Below are 18,542 nucleotides of genomic sequence, written 5' to 3' on the forward strand. Positions count from 1 at the left end.
CACAGGTGGAGTGGGGGGGGGGGGGGAATTCCAGAAAGTTCTAGAAACAGGGTTTCAACCTTTTTTCTGCCATGGAGCCCTAGCATAAGCAGAGGGGTCCGTGAACCCCAGATAGGGAACACCTGTTCTTGAAGAACAAAACCAAAGCACTGACTGTCACTGCAATAATGTCTTTAAACCTATATGGCCAGTGAGATTTTCAGCCTTTGGTCCCACTAACCCTTTATATATTTTTTTGGAAAGTTAGAATTTTTTTCAGTTTCAAGGCCATTGTTTCCCCAGTTTTTTCAGAACGTGTTTTATTATTTTGTGTTACTATCTCTCCCATTTTGCCCACAAGATCTAATCTCAATTAAAAAATCATTTGATGCTTTTTGTTATCAAAATCTTATCCAAGCTCTTGTTATTCTAAGGTTCTCACTATTTCTCATCACACACAGCAATATTAAGTAGAATTGGATTAGAGGAGAGCCTCCTGTCTGTAAGCCAGTTAAACTGGAATTTCCTTAAGGAATGTAATTTAGAAGCAAACTATTTGTTAAATATTTGTGTTGTTTATATGCCAGCACATTTTAAAGTTCCATTCCTCACACCTGGGAAGCTTGTTTCATCCCAATTTAAAAAGCTGACATAATTATTTACAGTATAAAAGCAGCTTACTTAACATTTTAAATACATGATCAAACACAATCTACAATCAGTCAGTTACTTCAACCTAGAATCGTAGAAAATTTACAACACAGAAAGCCACTTAGACCATGTGTGTAAAGGACCTGGAATCCAAATCCCACTTTCCACAGGGGAGTGCTGTTTTTCGAGGAAGGTATCAAGAGTAGTGCTGAGTCATGAGACAGACAGTGGACAGTAATGCAGTGCTGGTGTGGGTTCAACTCATGAGCAGCAGGGGATAGGCCACCCCTCAAGGTGTGATCTCTCGATAAAGTGCAGCATAATACGGGAAAGATCTAGGACATGTTTGAAGGGAACGGATATTGATGAGAGATTTTAGTTTACATATTGACTGGATAAAACTATATTGCAGATGAAGTTGATACGCAGTGCATCACTGACCACTTCTTAAGCAGTATGTCACTCCACTTACCCAGGAGCTGGCCATTTTAGATTTGGTCACGTGGAGTGAGGAAGGATTAATAAACCCAGGCAGTAGAATTCCAAGTGCAGTTTGAGAGTAAATACTATGGGATCCAAGCCATTATTTGCAACTTTAAATAGTGCCAATTATAATGATATGATGGTTGAGTTGTCCAAGATGGACTGGAGAATGAGTTCAGAGAGAATCAGTAGATGAACAGCGGCAAATATCGAACAGCTAGTCCATATGCACAGCAGGAATTATCCCAATTAAAAGAGGGATCCCATGAAAAAGAGGCAAGATTGAGGTCAACAGAGACCAATGTCAAACCAATGGATTGACAAGAGCTCGTGGTGGGCCAGAGGGATGGGAAGTTCTTAAGAAACAGCAGTTAAGCACCAAAACGTTCATAAGCGAGAACATTTTGAGAGAAAACTCCCACAGAGTATCAAAACAAACAGTAAAAATATCCATGCGTAGATAAATAGGAAGAAGCTAGCTAACATGAGAGAGGCACCTCTAGAGGATGAGGTGGTGAATTAGTAGCAGAAAACAAAGGATGGCAGGTCTGTAAAAGCAATTTTAAGTTGCTCTTTTTTTAAAACCATGTAGGATGCAGCAAACATATATCCAAGGTAACACATTGGCTAATTTCAAATAACAGGGAGGGACTTGTGAAAATCACAAGGAATAAATATTAGGGGAACACATGGGACTTAATGGCAGACAAATTTCCAAGACCCAATGGCTTGTACCCAAAGCTTTTAAAGGAAATGGCTGCAGACATAGTGAAGTTGGTTGAATGTTCCAAAACTTACAAAACTCCTGGAGAGTAACATTAGATTGAAAAACAACAAATGCTACCCCCTTCTTCAAAAGGGAAGGCAGAAGTTTAGGAAATATAGGCCAGTTAATTTAACCGTTATTGTTGGCAGGTTGTTGGTATCAGTAATCAAAGAGGAAATAGCTAATCATTTAGGAAAGCCGAATATAATTAGACCTAGTCAACATGGTTTTATGCAAAGCAAATCATGTTTGACAAGTTAGTTTGAATTCTTTGAGGATGTGATATGGAGAGGTGATCAAGGGCAAGCTGTAAACGTGGCACGTTTAGGGTTTCCAAAAGGCATCTGACAAGGTGCATGCCCTAAAAGAGGCGTACATTAAAATATCAGATAAAGAAGAGGTGTGCGTTAGTGTCTATTGAAAGCTGCCTTATAGAAAACAGAAACGGAAACATTAATTTTGTTTCTTTTCCACAGGAGCTGAATGTTTCCAGCATTTTGTTTTTATTTCAGATTTTCAGTATTGCAGCTTTTTTTTTTGTCATTTGCTGTTGAAAAATTGTGGCTGGAGCCTCAACGATTTCTTTCCTTGCCTTTTTATCTTTTAAAAGAAAGATCTAGGGGACCACTTCATCTATGCTGGTGATTTATTTGCCTTGAAAGACGCCAAAACTTTCAGCTATCCCATCAGCATCAATTCACTGCATAATACAAGAGATTTTCTGGGCTACTTGACAGTGGCATTTCCCTGATCTTGCCAGAAGGACTGGCTATTTTGTTTCTGAAGCTCTGACTGAGCTTGATAGGAGGCCAAAAACAGAGGTCAGAGTGACAGTGGATCTCCCCTGTCCTGGAGACCCAAAACAGTCAGGGGGACTGTTCTGTAAAAATTCTTCTCAGTCTACCAGGGCGACCTTGAGCTTCTAGTTGCCTGTCAAGTTAATACTCCACCCCACTTCCAATGCATGCTGCAGTCTTCATGTTTCACTAAAAAGTTTTAGACAATCAGTTTTCACTACATGTGATAGAACTGGCCAGGTCTAGGTCTTCCTTCTGTAACAGTAGCTAAGTTCCTCTCCAAAGGGATGCTCCCCGACCTCCTGCACATTACCTGCCTATTTTGTTTCATTGTTCAGTAACTGTACTTTGTGTACCTCAGTTTCAGTCTTGTTGTTTTTCTCCTCTGCTGCATTTATTCATCTTGCCCAGACACCATCAACATTAAAGCTACTGCAAACAGTTTCTCTACTTTTAATAATTTTATCCATGCTTATTTGGATGTCACTTTTCTAAAGGAAAGGCAAAATACATCTTCCAGCAACTGCAACCTCTCTTCCTTACAGCGGCTACTTTTACTTTATACATAACTGGCCACCACATTTAAACAAGAATCATCAACGATATGGTGAAAAGCAAACAACGGTTGAGATTACAGAACTCCACCAGTAACTGTCTTCCAGCTACAGAACTGCAATCAACCTTTTGCTTCCTACCACTGAGCCAACTTTTGGTCCAACTTGCCGTTCTCATCTAGCTTTTAAACTTTTCACTCGACTGTCATGGGGGATCTTGTCAAAATTCAGGCAGACTACATAAAAGCACTGACCTCATGGACCACTCTGTGACCTTTTCAAAAAGTTTGGTCAACTTAGAGAGACAGCATCTTTCCTTAAATTCTCATCAATTTTCCCTGATTAACCATACTTTCTAACAGAAAATTTATAACTTTCCCCTTAAATTAATGCCAATGAATTGCTCAACACAAAGGCCCTCATTCCTCAGTTTGTTCCCTTTTTAAGCTACGTTACAACCTTACAGGTCCTTAATGTCTGGCCAGGAAGGACTGAAAATTGTAGTAAGAGTATCTGCTGTTTCCTCTCTTCCTTTAATTAACTGGTGATGTAAACTGCCTGAGTCAGGTAATATGTCACTTTTGCACTATCTAAACCCATTAATATCTTATCCCATTCAACTAACACACACATTCCCTAACTGGCATCACTCCCCCTTTTGTCCATGAAGAGAATCGTTAAGTATTCATGACCAACCTTACCCACATCCTTTCCTGCCACACAGGTTTTCTTTTCGATCCCCTATAGGCCTTTCTCCTTCCTTCATTGTCCTTTCCCTCTTCACGTACTTAAATATCTTTGGAATTTACTGAACTTCAAGTCCTCCCATGTCTGCCTCTGCCTCTGTGCTTTGACTCACGCTTGAGACCACCCATCAAGCATGTTGTCGCCTTCACTAGCATTTATATGGGTGTACACATTGAACATTTATATCAAATCTTCCCTCAAGCCTCTAATCAAAGCTTACTTATCCCCATTTTTTCCCCCAGTGATTCCGGGCAACTGAAATCCTCCGTCCCTGATTTACCTCTCAAGCATGTTGTCCTTCTTGCAACGCTTCAGGCTTGTTCTAGGCTTATCTGGAACTTGGTGGGACTTCTCAGTCACGGAATTGTTTGCCAGGCTATTTTTCTTGCTATCACCTGACTGGTGAAAGTCTTCATGCCAAGAGCTCACTCTCTGTAAGAAAAAAATTGCATCAGTGTTGAAGGCAAATTGTGCTGAGTTGCCTTCAGGGCCGAGTCTGACAGACCACAGTCATGGTTCTCTCGCCTGAGCACAGTCTAACAAACCCCTCATGGTAAGCGCAGGCTTATCGTTGTTGGGGAATAGGATTTAAAGGTGATGCTTCTTTGTTGAAATAGTTTGTAGAAACCTGCTGTGCTTATACTGAAGGCACTGTACCTGAAATACTTGTTGGCTTGTTCAAAGCAGTCACATCTTCATTTATCATTCATTCAACATGGATTGCATTTTATAGATCTAAGAAGCATCCACTTTCTTGAAGCTTTTGTGGATATCATATGCAACAAGCTGGTCACACCTCAACACAGAAAAACTACAGAGCGACTTCCGGGATGAGTAGTAGGCAAGGTAGATCGTACAGGAGTCCCGTGGCCAGCTCCTGCTCAACATTTGGGTACTGTTGGTGAAATGGGAAGCAGTAAAGGCCATGTTTGTGACACTCTAGTGGGTAAAAATACTGAGGTAGCTGTAATGACAGGGGAACAACGTTGTAACAGGAGCAGACAGGAGCTTCTGTATCATATAGTCAGAATCATAGAGCACAGAACCAGGCCTTTCAGCCCATCTCATCCACACCAACCGAGATTCCCAATCTCTGAGTAACTTCCAGTAGAATCATGTACTACTGAATATAAAAGGAGATTCAGTCAGATGAACGTGAGATTTGAGGAGAAGGAGTTTAGACATTTGGATGTCTGGGAATGCTTCTAGGGGCAGGCCATATACCAGCAGGTTAGGTTGCACCTAACCAGAATGATTCCATATCCTTGCTGAAAGATTTGTTTGTGCATTTGTGGAGGCTTTAACTAATTTGACCAAAGAATGGGACCAAGTTAAGTTGGGGGCAGGGTTCAAACAAATACAGGGAAAAAAAAATGTCAGTCCAGCGGGCAGAACAGGCATGGCATTGATAAGGCATATGGGAGGATTAGAAGGCCTCACTGCATCCACGTATATTAATGCACGGAGCTTAAATGGCAAGGCAGATATACGTACAGAATTGACCAACTCTTCAGGATATGATATTGTCACAATCTCAAAGATGTAGTTGAGAGTGCAAGACTGGGAACCAGGCATGATACAGTAGGTGCAGAGATAAGAGAGGAGATAATGTATTATTAACCCAAGAGACTCAGTCATGAGGGAAGATGTTTGAACAAGGCTGTATGGGTAGAGTTTATGAATACAAAAGAAAAGTACTGGGATTATCCCAAAAGACAGCAAAAAAATAGAGTAAGATGAAAGAAGAATAGAATTAGGGAAGTAGGGGATTTCAACTGCAAGTTTCCCCGGGGTACGAACACCTGCCTTGTGGACATTTCCTACACAGAAAGCAGCATTCAGGAGACAAACAGCAAGTACCTGTATGCTGCATTCTTCTTTCACATCAGAGGTATAATGCTCAGATGACTCGGACATCCCATCCTCAATTTCAATTTTCACTTCTTCAAAGAACTCTGTAAAATAAGATACAGGGTAACTGTAGTAACTTACACATTAGGAGAAGGAGGAGAAAAGCTACTTAGCACCTCTAATATGTTCCATCATTGAATAAGGTCACAGCAGGGCTAATTGTATCCTCCACTCCTTCATTCCATCTACTCTTTAACCCCACTGTTCACCAAGAAAATATCTGTCTTACAAATATTTAAAGTCTCTGTTGTCTGCTTCCCTGAGAATGAATTCCAGCGACTCACTGTCCCCAGAGAAAAAGCATTTGCTTCAGCACCCACTGTTTTTAAACATTTTCTCAATTTTTACGCTTACATGAGTGGAAGCACCCTCTCCAACTCCCATGTCAAGGCCCCTCAGGGTCTGTATTTAAATTCAGCCCCTTTCACTCTGCCAAACTTCAATGGATAGAACCATTGCCTCATGAATACAAGACAATACATTCATTTCAGTCTATCCAAACCTTCCCTGAACAGCTTCCAAAACATTTATATCCTTTGTTATATAAAGAGGTCAACGCTATGCATAGCACTCAAGATAGGATCTCACTCATGTCCTATTTAACTGAACCATGTCTCAAATTATGTATTCACTTCCTGTTACAAGTAGTAATAACACAATTCACTTTCTTAATTACTTGCTGTTCTTGCATACCAACCTTTTGCATATCTATTTTAGGATAGCAAGGTCCTTCTGCAGTCTCTCATTGTTGAGATAGTATGTTAGGTTTTTCGTTGCTCACCCACTTATAGAGCCAGTCTGACAGCATAGAAACAGAACCTTTAGACTGACTCATCCATGCTGACTATGTTGCCCAGTGAGCTTGTCCGACCTGCCTGCATTTGGCTCAAAGCCCTCTCAACCTCTCCCATCTATGTACTTATCTAAATGGATTCTAAATGTTGCAAATGTGCCCACCTCAGCTGCTACTGCTGCCAGGTCATTTCAAATGTACACCACCCTTGGTGTGAAGAAGCTGTCCCCGACGTTCCTTTTAAATCTTTCACCTCTGTTCTTAAACTCTGTTTTTAGCGCCCTGCCTCAGGTAAGCAGCCCCGTGCTTTCACCCTGTCCATGGTCCTCATGATTTTATATACCTCTGTCAGGGTACCCCTCAGTCTGGCATGCTCCATGGAATAATGTTCTGGTCTATGCAACCACTCCTTGTAACTCAGGATCCAAGTCCAAGCATCACCCTGGTAAATCTTTCCTGCACTTGGGCAATCCCCATCCCTTTGTAGTCTCCTATTGTTCTCTTCACATCTGAGTCCACTCCCCACCTTTAGGTCCTCAGTAGACACTTTGTCAAAATCATTTACAAGTTGTGAAGACTCGAGGTTCTTGCAATCATGAAAATCTAACAGGATTTGGTGACTCGTCAGCACATAGCTCCAACAATTTGATCAGCACATTTATTGCTGTTAGGTACGAATGTTGGAGCTGGCAGTTTAAATTGGCCATTACGCACCACATTACGTGTGATCTGACTGAGTGGCCGAACTGGATTAACAAGGATTCTATGTTGCACAGGAGCAAATGTCTACGTGGATTAGATGGTAAATACACCATTGTTCTCCACTGTTCTCATATCAATAGCTGAGGTACACCAAACACCAACTTCAGGAGGGACAAACGTACCCAGAGAAGGCCCAAGATCAGTACTGCGCAGTATCAGGCACTTTGGCCCACAGTGTTGTGCCAAACCTGCTAAAAAGTAAATCATACATACATACAGGTGCATACACACACCCACACACATGTAAATTAATGGGGAGAGGCTAAGTGTGCAGACTTACTGTTGAGTGGCGTTTGTGGTTTCTCATCCTCCCACTCCAAGTTCTCTGATTCATGGAGCACACTGCCCTGCTCATCTGATTGTTCGTCCTCTTCATCTTCACTGCTTGTACTGCATTGTTCAGGCTCCATCACTCTGCTCCTGTCATGACTGGGGATTTAAAAAAAAGTTTCAATGAATTGCAACAGAGATTTCATGAATTACAACACAGTGCATGGACTTGTGTTTTGCATTCTGATTCTGAAATGTTAGCTCTGTTTCTCTTCACACAGATGCGACCTGATCTGCTGAGTGTTTCCAGCATTTTCTGTTTTTATTTTAGTTTTCCAACATCTGCAGTTGTTTTTGAATTTTCATTTACTTGAGGAAAATCATTAATCTCAGTTACATGCAAATTCCTAGAATCCATAAATTAAGATGAAACTTGCAAGGATTTGCAAACATATGGTTAGTCATAGGCTTACCCTGTTTTGTAGATAAAAGATAGTTGGTGAAAATGGTAATTGGGACTTTTGATGAAACACTTTATCCCAGAGAAAATAAAAAACAGAATGGTAAAATGGAGGAAATGTAACACCGCAGAGCAGGCGGTAAGAGGATGCTGCATAGGTTGAAAAAGGAATTAAACTAGAGCAACAAACACCAAGTGCCAAAGGAATTCAGCAGGTCAGCATGCATCTATGGATGGGAATAAACAGTCAACATTTCCGCTGAGACCCTTCACCAAAACTGGAAAGGAAAAAAAAAAGGGAAGAAGCTGCAATACAGGTTGAAGCCTTGCAGTCCCAGTTGCAAGATCAGGCACAGCTGGCAAAAGAGCAAATTGATGTATTGCTAGAAGATCGACAGATTCATGTGGAGGCAGCGCAAGTGCTGCATGAAGGGGATAAAGAAAAATAAAAATTCTGGCAAACAAGTCAGTTTATGCAACGTACAGTCATAATTTTAAAAATTTATTTTCTCTTTGGAGATACAGCACAGTAACAGGCCCCTCCAGCCCAATGAGCCCGTGCTGTCCAATTACACCCATATGACCAATTAACCTACTAACCTCTGTGTCTGGAATCTAATAGGAGAGGAGAATGAACCAAGGAAGACAGGGGAAGAAGAGGGAAATCAGGAGGAGGAGATAGGCACGTCATGAGGGTGGGACAGAGCAACCAGAAGAATGGGAAAAGAGAGGGGTAGAGGGAAGTAATTACTTGAAGTTAGGTGCTCATGTTATCGGTACAGGCACGTCAGTATGGGAATGGGTCGCCACTGAGAAAGCCTGGTTTTTGCAGTGTACAGAGTGAAGGTGCTCAATGAAGTGTTCCCCTATCTGCTACAAGTATAACTGGGGTGGGGGCTGTTACATCAGGTACATCGGATACAATATAACAAGTAACTAACTAGTTATACTAACTAGCAGGTAATTTGTGCACGTAAAACAGAAGGATAGCCGTTGATCTGATTTTATTGAGAAATCTCTCCACAGCCTTCAACCTCAGTGTCCAAAAAAGTATTCTGCTATCTCCATCCCAAAATCAACAAAGATAGTTTTGGTCAATTCACTGTTTCAGCCCATTCTAGTCCCACAGAAGCTTTCTTTACATCTTCACTCTATTCTTTCTTCTCTTGTCCAGCCTCTTCCCAAACTGACCCAATACCACACTGATGGGTCCCAAATCATTCATGTTCACTCTGGACTTGGATCCCTTTGCAACCCTATCCCTGGAGCCCTTCACACTGAATGGACGCCCAATCGGAGCCCATCCTCTATCACTCTGCTTTGCCCAGCTGAATACAACCCCCTTTTTGAGCAGCTTCACCCATTTTCATCAAAGATTACCCAGAACACAAGGTAGATGAGAACCTGTCGACTCTCAGGGTGGGTTGCATGCAACAGTCCTTGTTTCAGTCATTCCCAGTATTCTCTCCCTTGCCTTTTCTCCCCCCAGTACAACAATGTCTCACTGGTTACTTCCTGCCCTCATACAAAATTAAACTTCCACCACCTACTCTTGCCAGTTACCACTCTGCTCTCACTCTTAGCTGGTTTATCTCTGATTTTGCCTTTCTTTTTCAGACTTCTCTTATCTCCAGCTGAGGAGGCATGTTAGAATCTAATATCCATTAAAGGCCATCTTCTCCCACAGTTACCCAAGAAGATTTCATTCTAATTTCCAGTTTCTCTATTTCTGTATCTATTGTGATGGCAACGTTTTCCATGCATTTTACATAGCACTTTTTTTTTAAAAAGCATGCCCTCCAACTTTCACCAGGGCTAACCACACTCAGTCCATTTCCTGCCTCATTACTTCCAAGCACAGCAATGACTAGGTTCTCTTTCTTCCCACCTTCCACCAAAACAGCCTCCACTTTCGGTGAATCTTTCAATGTAATGTCTGCTACCTTTAACCATAAAACTGTAATAGCAGATCCATACAGCAGAATTAGGCCATTCAGCCCATCGAGTCTGCTCTACCCATCATAGCCCATCATAGCTGTTTTATTATTCCTCTCAACCCCATTCTCCTGCCTTCTCCCCATAACCTTTGACTTCCTTATTAAACAAATACACCCAATGACTTGGCTTCCACAGCCTTCTGTGGATTCACCTTCTATTCAAAAAGGACACCTCTCTATACTGAGGCTGAATCCTCTGGTCCTAGACTCCCTCACTATAGGAAACATCCTCTCCATGTCCACTTTATCAAGGCCTTTCACTATTTGATAGATTTCAATGAGATTCCCCTCATTCTTCTAAACTCCAGTGAGTACAGGGCCAGAGCCAACCAGGCCTCATACATTAACCCTTTGATTCCCAGGATCATTCTCATGAACCTCATGTGGATCCTCCGTAATGTAAGCACATCCTAAGGAGCACTAAACTGCTCACACTGTTCCAGATATGATCTGACCAATGCCTTACAAAGCCTCAGCATTAATGAGACACTACCACCAGACACACTGTCCCGTCAGCTTTCCAAAGAAACCATCCCCTCTACATCTTCCAAATTCATTTTTCCACGTCCATCAATACACACTTCCCATTCATAAATTTCATCACCCAAATTTAATACCCTGTAATGTGGTGCTCACAATGTGGTTACTGGTAAAACCAGACGTAGACCAGCAGGCCAGAGTTTGGTCTGCAAGGAAGACCTTTAGCTTCCAGCTCCCTGTTCCATTGAGTCCTTGAATTTCCACTGAGCTTTTTCTCTGGCCCCAAAGTGCACCATGAGCTCGTAAAACAGAAGTCCGTTTCTCCTCGTTTCCACCTTATCATCCATGCGAGGTGTATAAGAGGACAAGAGGCATAAATAGCGTGGACAGTCAGAGACATTTTCCCAGGATGGAAATAGCTAATATGAGAGGACATACTTTTAAAATGGAGGAAAGCATTGGGGTGGGGGGGTGGCGGGGATGTCAGAGGTAGGCTTTTCTTTTTTTAAAAACACAAGAGTGGCAAGTGCATGGAACATCAAGGATGGTGGTAGAGACCGATATTAAGGACATTTAAGATTTTTAGATAGGTACATGGATGAAAGAAAATTGGAGGGTTATGTATGAAGGAAGGGCTAAATTAATCTTGGAGTAGGTTAAAAGGTCAGCACAACATTGTGGGCTGAAGGGGCTGTACTGTAATGTTCTATCACCAACATCTCCCTGAAGAAGAATAAGATAAAGGGCTCAGGGAAAGATTGCAGTGGGATAGGTTTTAGATTATAGTTGGCAGAGTACAATGCACTATGTAGTACTCTGTGCTTTGAAGAACTACAACTCTCTGAAGTGATCTGTTTTTAGCCTCTTAGCTAAGAGCAGCCAATGATCAGTGAATCCACAAAGAGTGGGGAATGAAGAACAAAAACTCCTGGCTTTCTCCAATGCTGCCTCCAAGACTTTCAAAAATTCAAAATGACAGCACACACCTGATGATCCTTCCTCTTGATAGCACCAGCGGCAAGTTATTCTCACTGCGGACCTTCTCAGCTGAAGTTGAAGATGGTGGCGAAGAACCATTGATTTTGACTCTCAGTGTGGAGCCAGACATATTATCCTGTTAACACATTCACAGGAACATGAGAAGAATATTTTGCCACTACACCTCCCCCAAGTATTCAAGCATACAGGTAATTGCACCTACCTCATTCCACTGAGCCATTTCCATCTTCTTCAGTACCTGACGGGTGTAAAGCTCCAGAATATCCAGGTTTGAGTGTGTCTTGTTTGAAGGATCTCTCAGTCTCCTGTATTTCCTCTTACTAGGGCTAACACTGAAGGAGGAACTCTTGTCCTGAGGGATGCGTGCGACCGGCGCTGCAGGCGCCGTTCCCTGAGATTTCACGGGTTTATTTCCCATGTTCATCTCCTGCAAGTACACAGGGGAAGTTTCATACTAAATGACAGTGGGACTTCACTCTCATGTGTGGATGTATTGAGGCTCAACATCAGCCAAATACTGATTCAGAGCTTGATCTCCATCTGTTGACCATTCCTGATGAACCAGACACATGTGACCAGAATGAACCAAACTTTTGACTGTACATAGTGGTCAACAGAAAAAACATGTCGATCTAACTCTAATACCCGTGAACACTTAATGATAGATACTTTATTAATCCCAAACGAAATTACTGTGTCACAGTAGCATTACAAGTGCACATATATACAAATATTAGAAGAGAAGCAAGAAAGAATAAAAATAAGTTAGCTTAAAAATAAGATGTACAAGATTTACAAGATCACTTCCCTAGCTACAGGTTGACTCGTCATAGAACCTAATGGCCAAGGGTAATAATGACCTCATATAGCACTCTTTGGAGCAGCACAGTTGTCTTAGTCTATTATTGGAAGTGTTCCTCCGTTCAGCCAAGGTGGCATGCAGGGGGTGAGAAACATTGTACAGAATTGCCAGGATTTTCCATAGGGTCCTTCAATCTGCCACAACCTCCAGTGTGTCCAGTTTGACTCCTATAACAGAGGCAGCGTTTCAGAGCCTGTTGGCATCACCTGTGTTGATGCCATTGCCCCACACACCACCGCATACAAGATTGCACTGGCGACAACAGACTGGTAGAACATGTGAAGGAGAGACCTGCATACTCAGTCTCCTCAGGAACTAGAGGTAACTCTGGCCCTTCTTGTACATAGCCTCTGTGGTGGTGTTCCATTTCAGTCTGTCATCCAGATGCACCCACATGTACTTGTAGGTCCTTGCTACAGTGAATTTTTTTTTGGGTAGATGATTTGTTTACACTTAAATGACTTTGGCCACCAGATTTCTATTTGACTACTTGACAAAGTACTGTGGATTGAGTCCACAACAAAGCGCTTCCTGAAAAGGTGTAAATACCAGATGCTTCTGGCACCATAGTTTGACCTGATGCTGTAATTTCGAAGACAGTATTATCTATACATTATAAATATTAATTGTCTTCTATATTAGCACGTAAAATGCCAAATAAATGTATTGAGGATTTAACTAAAGGCTGTGGATACCAACCCAGACATATTGGTGACGGAAGGAAAGGATGAAGTCAGAAGGTGTGATGTTTTGTATGTAGCTTCAAAAGGAAGCATAGTCTATGCATTGTCTATAACTTTTTAAGTAGCGATTGCCTTTGTGTTTAGCATATAAATATCGAGCCCACATTGAGCTAGCAGACCTTCCTACCGAAAGCATCTCCGTCCGTAGATGCCTGCTGTGCCTTGTTGTGTCGAATAAAGAAGCTGCTTTGTATCTACGGGTGACTCTGTCTCTCCGATGATTTCATCCACGCCACAACAGTCCTCACCACATTCATGTCCTCACCATCAACAGTAACAGGCTTGATCTTCCCAAATCCATCACCACCTCCTTTGTCTTACTGTTGTTGGGCGGCAGACGATTCAGTTTGCAACATTTGACAAATTCCTCCACCGGGGCCTTGTATTCACCCTCCCATCTTCCCTTTATACACCCAACTATTGCTGAGTCATTTCTGCAGATGAATTTCTGTGTTGTATCTAAAATCCGAGGTACACAGGGTAAGCGAGAAGGGAGCCAATGATGCCCAACGCAGTTTCAGATCGCAGGCCAATCTACATATTGTAGGACAGCAAGGCTGGATTTCATTTTGGCAAAGTACTGCAGTCAACACAGGCAAGGCCAGGCCAGCAATCAAGCATAGTGGCAATGTAGTTCTGTTTTGTTGTTTTTTTTTTAAAAATGCAACTTAAATTTTGCACTGTATAAAGCAATCACTCATGGTGATCTCCTGGTGGCTACCTATTTCAACTTGACCCCCCCCCCCACTCCCATACCAACATGTCTGTCCATGGCCCCCTCCAGTGCCACCATCAGGCCAAACCTGGGTTAATTCCATCTGGGTAGCCTCCAACCTGATGGCATTAACATAATTTTTTTCTAACTTCCAGTGATTACTTCCCACCAATCTTTTTTCCCTCCCGTTCTATCTTTCTCCAGTTGCTCATTCTGGTTACCCTCTCACCCCTTCTCTTCTCCTTACATGCCCATCACCTCTCTCGTTTCCTTTCTCCTTCCCTTTATTACAGTCTCCAATTAGATTCCTTCTTCTTCAGTCCTTTACCTCTTCCACCTATCACCTCCCAGCTTCTCACTTCTTCCCCTTCCCCCCCACCCACCATCCCCCTCTCCTGGTCTCACCTATTCCTGACAGCTTGTACTCCATCCTCTTCCCCCACTTTCTTATTCTGGCTTCTGTCCCCTTCCTTTCTCATCCTGATGAAGGGTCTCAGCCCAAAATGTCAAATGTTTATTCCCCTCCATAGCTGCTGCCTGACTTGCTAAGTTTCTCCAGCATTCTAGGTTTGTTGCTCAAGATTTCCAGCATCTGCAGAATCTCATGTCATTGTTGTTCAAAATAACATATTATGGTCACCTCATTATACGATGGATAGTGAAGGGGAGAGTTACCAGGATGCTGCCTGGATTACAGAGCATCTCCTATGAGGATTAGTTGAGCAGGCTAGGGCTCATCTCTCTGGAGTGAAAGAGAATGACTTGACAGAGGGGTGCAAGGGTGATAAGAGGCATAGATTGGGCAGACATAATTTTAAGGTGATTGGAGATAAGTTTAAGTGGGATGTCAGAGGTGATTCCTTTACATAAAGAGCAATAGGTGCATGATACACACTGCGAGGGTCATGGTAGAGGAAGGTAAGTTAGGGGCATTTAAGAAGCTCTTAGATAGGCACATGGATTATAGAAAAATAGATGGGATTAGACTGATTGTAGGGTAGGGTTAAAGGTTGGTGCAACATTGTGGGCCAAAGGGCCTGTACTGACCTGTACTGAAATGATCTATATTTCTAATTATAAAAAAATGCTCTGTGTCGTTAAGGTGTTTTTTTTCCCCAAATGCAAATGATATTTTTATGACAATGGTTTTGAATGGTTTGATTTCAAAAGCTAGAGTTTCAATAGATGGCAGCGTTTCCAAGTTTCACGGGTGTGCTTATTGCAGCCTCCCAACATAACCTGATAACACTGGTAAGCCCTCACCAGCAGGGGTCTGTGCATTATCAGCCCACATGTTCATGCTCCAAGAAAGCAAAGGCAACAGGATATCTGATCATTGAATGCAAATGAGGCAAAATCTAGACAATTTAATCAACAAATGTATCTCTACCTTTAGGCAAATGGAACAAAATGGAATTGATTAGATGATTCACAGGGCTACCCATGTGTTTTAATGGGTTATGATACCTGAATGAGAATAAATGACAACATTTTAAAATAGTATAAGGAACCAATCTTTCTCCCCAAAAAGGTTCACTGCACTTGTGACCTTGCTGCTGATGGTATCAGTGCACCAACAAATAACTGCTCTTTTTACCTCCACAAGGCGAACTTCCTTGCTGAGTTCCTTAATAAGATGCCCTGGTCTGATTTGATCAGGAAGCTCAGAAGTGCGGCCAATAAATCCCTGGAATCAAAACAATAATTAGAAATTTAAGAACCAAATTCAATACAGTAATGCAATGCTTATGACAGAAAGACTGAAAGCACAATGATAGCTAAAAAGCAATTACATTGCCTTTTTTTTAAACTTATGTGAACATAACAAATGGGCCCTCAGCGTATTCAGTAGCCCTTTTCAGATCATGGCTTGTATATTACAACAGGCAGCATCCTGGTAAATCTTCTCTTCACCCTCTCTAAAGCTTCTACATCTCACATTTTTATAACTGCAATGATTCTCATGCTCGATTTCCTCCCCAGTATTAAAGGCAGTCAGCAAGTTAGTGTTCATCGCTCTTGACAGTAGATCCCAAAAGTTTGCAATCTATTGTAAAAAGTTTTTGCTGAATCCTCAAATGGCAATCCCTTATCCTGAGAAGAATCTGTGGTTCTAGTCTGCCCAGCAGGAAGTAACTACTTCTCTCTATGTACTCTACCATTCCCTCAGTACGCTGTAAGCCACACATTACCCATTGAAACATGAATGAGTATGGTCCAAGCCTACTCAAGTCTTTGCTCCAGACCCAACATAGCCTCAGTGAGCTAATTAACAGACTCAGTGCCAAAGGCCAAGTGAGAGTAACTGCCCTTGACTTTGGCACTTGGTCAGGTGTAACATCAAGTAAGCGTGGTCAAACATTCCAGCCGTAGAACATTACGGCTGGTGTTTCTCAGGGCAGTTGGCAAGCCAAACCACTTGCTGATAAAGAGTCAATGACCTTGTGTGGTGATACCATTTCCCTCCCCACACAGGCTGCCTTACGTGCTGATCATTTCCAGCTCTCTGTTTCAGATTTTCAGAAACTGTAGTATTTTGCTCCCTCAGGTGCTTTCTTATTGACCTCCTTTCCACTTGAAGGTTGGACATTTTTTTTAATTTAGAGATACAGATGACACTGTGTTAATTACAGGTATGGAGGAAGAACTACAAAACTTAATTGATATAATTGTTGAAGAAAGTGCAAAAATGGGTCTATCAACCAATTGCAAAAAGACAGAACGTATGGTGAGATCCAGAAAGAAGGAGAATCCTATCTGCTGGCTGACAATAAACGGGGAAGACATAAAACAAGTACAGAACTTTTGCTACTTGGGAAACTGGGTGACATCAGATGGCAGGTGCAACTTGGATATTAAAAGAAGAACAGGGATGGCAAAAGACACGTTTATGAGAATGAAGAGTATACTGACCAATACTAAACTAGGCATGACAACCTGGTTCAGAGTACTGAAATGTTACGTTTATCCAGTTAAGTTATATGGCTCAGAATGTTGGACAATATCTAGTAACATGAGGAAACGAATTGTAGCAGCAGAGATGTGGTTTTTGAGGAGGATGCAAAGAATGTCATGGACGAAACGAATATCTAACGAGGATGTCATGAACAGAGCAAACACAAAAAGAGAAATAATACATGAGATCATGAAAAGGCAACGTAACTTAATTGGACATGTGATTAGGAAAGATGAGTTAGAATGCATGGTAATTATGGGAAAGATTAAAGTGAAGAAAGCAAAAGGAAGGCAAAGACAAATGATGATGGAGACAGCAGCCAGAGAACTGGAAATGAATACTAATGAATTGATCCACTTGACCCAAAACAGGAGTGTGTTGGGCCATGGCAGTTAAAGCTCAAACTAGGCATGGCACCTGATGGTGATGACGACGACGACGACGACAGCATGGTAACAGGCCTTTCCAGCTCAATGAGCCCACACTGCCCAATTACACCTATGTGACCAATTAACCTAATAACTCATACAGCTTTGGGATGTGGGAGGAAACTGGAGCACTCCAAGGAAACCACGTGATCACAGAAAAATATACAACTTCCTTACATACAGCGGCAGGAACTGAACCCAGGTCACTGATGCTGTAAAGCAATGCATAACTGCTACGCTAACGTGCAACTGGAGAGGTTCCCAACTGAGTGCACTACATTTGATTCCACACAAAAAGAAATGACTTTCCATGTCTGCCTGCAGCAAGATCTTGTCAACACTCTGGCACTCTGGTAGATGGCAACTTGCATTCGTATAACACATGCCAAGAAATGACTCCCTTCAATGTCACCTATTAACTAACAACGTCACTGAATGTCAAGTCCCTCACCATCAACCATCCAAGTTATCAGTCACAAAAAATATAGCTGGAAAAGTCATAAATAGTGTGGCTAGAGGAGCTGGACTAATGACGCTGTTCTCTAGTTCCCAAAGCCATTTTGATATTGATAGGGCAAATATCAGAATTGCGTAGAATATCCTCAACATAGTGTTGTCTTGCATAACATGAAAATTCTTGTTTGAGCTTCATTCAAAACCATCTGCTTGACAGCACACCATCAACTATACTAAACATTCATAGCATCAAAGATCACAGCACTCTTATGCTGATCTTTATGCCTAACTACACAAATCCTGTCTGCTATCACTGGGATCGTATCTTTCTATATTCTGCCTGTTTAAGTGCACGTCCTTTTGTATCTAAATGCCTTTTAAACATAGTATTCATATCTGGTTCCAGCACCATCTCCAGAAGCAAATTCCAGATTATCAACAACAGAAACCATCTTTCAGCTCTCCTTTGAAAGTGCTTTCCTTCATCTTAATCTATGTTCTTTTGTTTCTGATACCCCTATTATGGTGGAGAAGATTTTACATCTGTGGCTCTCTACCTTACCTACAAAGGTTGTTCTTCAGTCAGGAGAGGCAGTCTATTCTGATTCAGGGAAGACAAGTCCAGCCTATCTATTCTGTTCACATTGCTAAAGTCCTCAAATCCAGCACTATCCTGATGAACCTCCTCTGCATTCTCTCCAACACAATTATATCCTTCCTATAGTGTGGCAAT

The 18,542-nt window shown here is 41.9% G+C and overlaps 1 protein-coding gene and 1 long non-coding RNA gene across 4 annotated transcripts in view; one reads left to right on the plus strand and one right to left on the minus strand.

The window, feature by feature from the left end:
• Positions 1-18,542, plus strand: part of LOC134351737 (uncharacterized) — a 58,125-nt gene that overhangs the window by 22,913 nt on the left and 16,670 nt on the right. The gene's annotated exons all lie outside the window — the stretch shown is intronic.
• Positions 1-18,542, minus strand: part of LOC134351735 (lysine-specific demethylase 7B-like) — an 88,303-nt gene that overhangs the window by 18,366 nt on the left and 51,395 nt on the right. For all 3 annotated transcript variants that reach the window (XR_010019245.1, XM_063058327.1, XM_063058328.1), the window contains exons 11-16: positions 15,567-15,656; positions 11,852-12,076; positions 11,637-11,764; positions 7,724-7,872; positions 5,838-5,932; positions 4,258-4,409 (exon numbers count right to left, since the gene is read on the minus strand). Coding sequence is in view for 2 of the 3 variants with exons in the window: in XM_063058327.1 (XP_062914397.1) it covers positions 4,258-4,409; positions 5,838-5,932; positions 7,724-7,872; positions 11,637-11,764; positions 11,852-12,076; positions 15,567-15,656 (839 nt within the window). In the remaining variant the exon portion in view is untranslated. The remainder of the gene's footprint in view (positions 1-4,257; positions 4,410-5,837; positions 5,933-7,723; positions 7,873-11,636; positions 11,765-11,851; positions 12,077-15,566; positions 15,657-18,542) is intronic.

The sequence above is a fragment of the Mobula hypostoma genome, chromosome 9, assembly GCF_963921235.1.
Source record: "Mobula hypostoma chromosome 9, sMobHyp1.1, whole genome shotgun sequence".
Taxonomy (NCBI): domain Eukaryota; kingdom Metazoa; phylum Chordata; class Chondrichthyes; order Myliobatiformes; family Myliobatidae; genus Mobula; species Mobula hypostoma.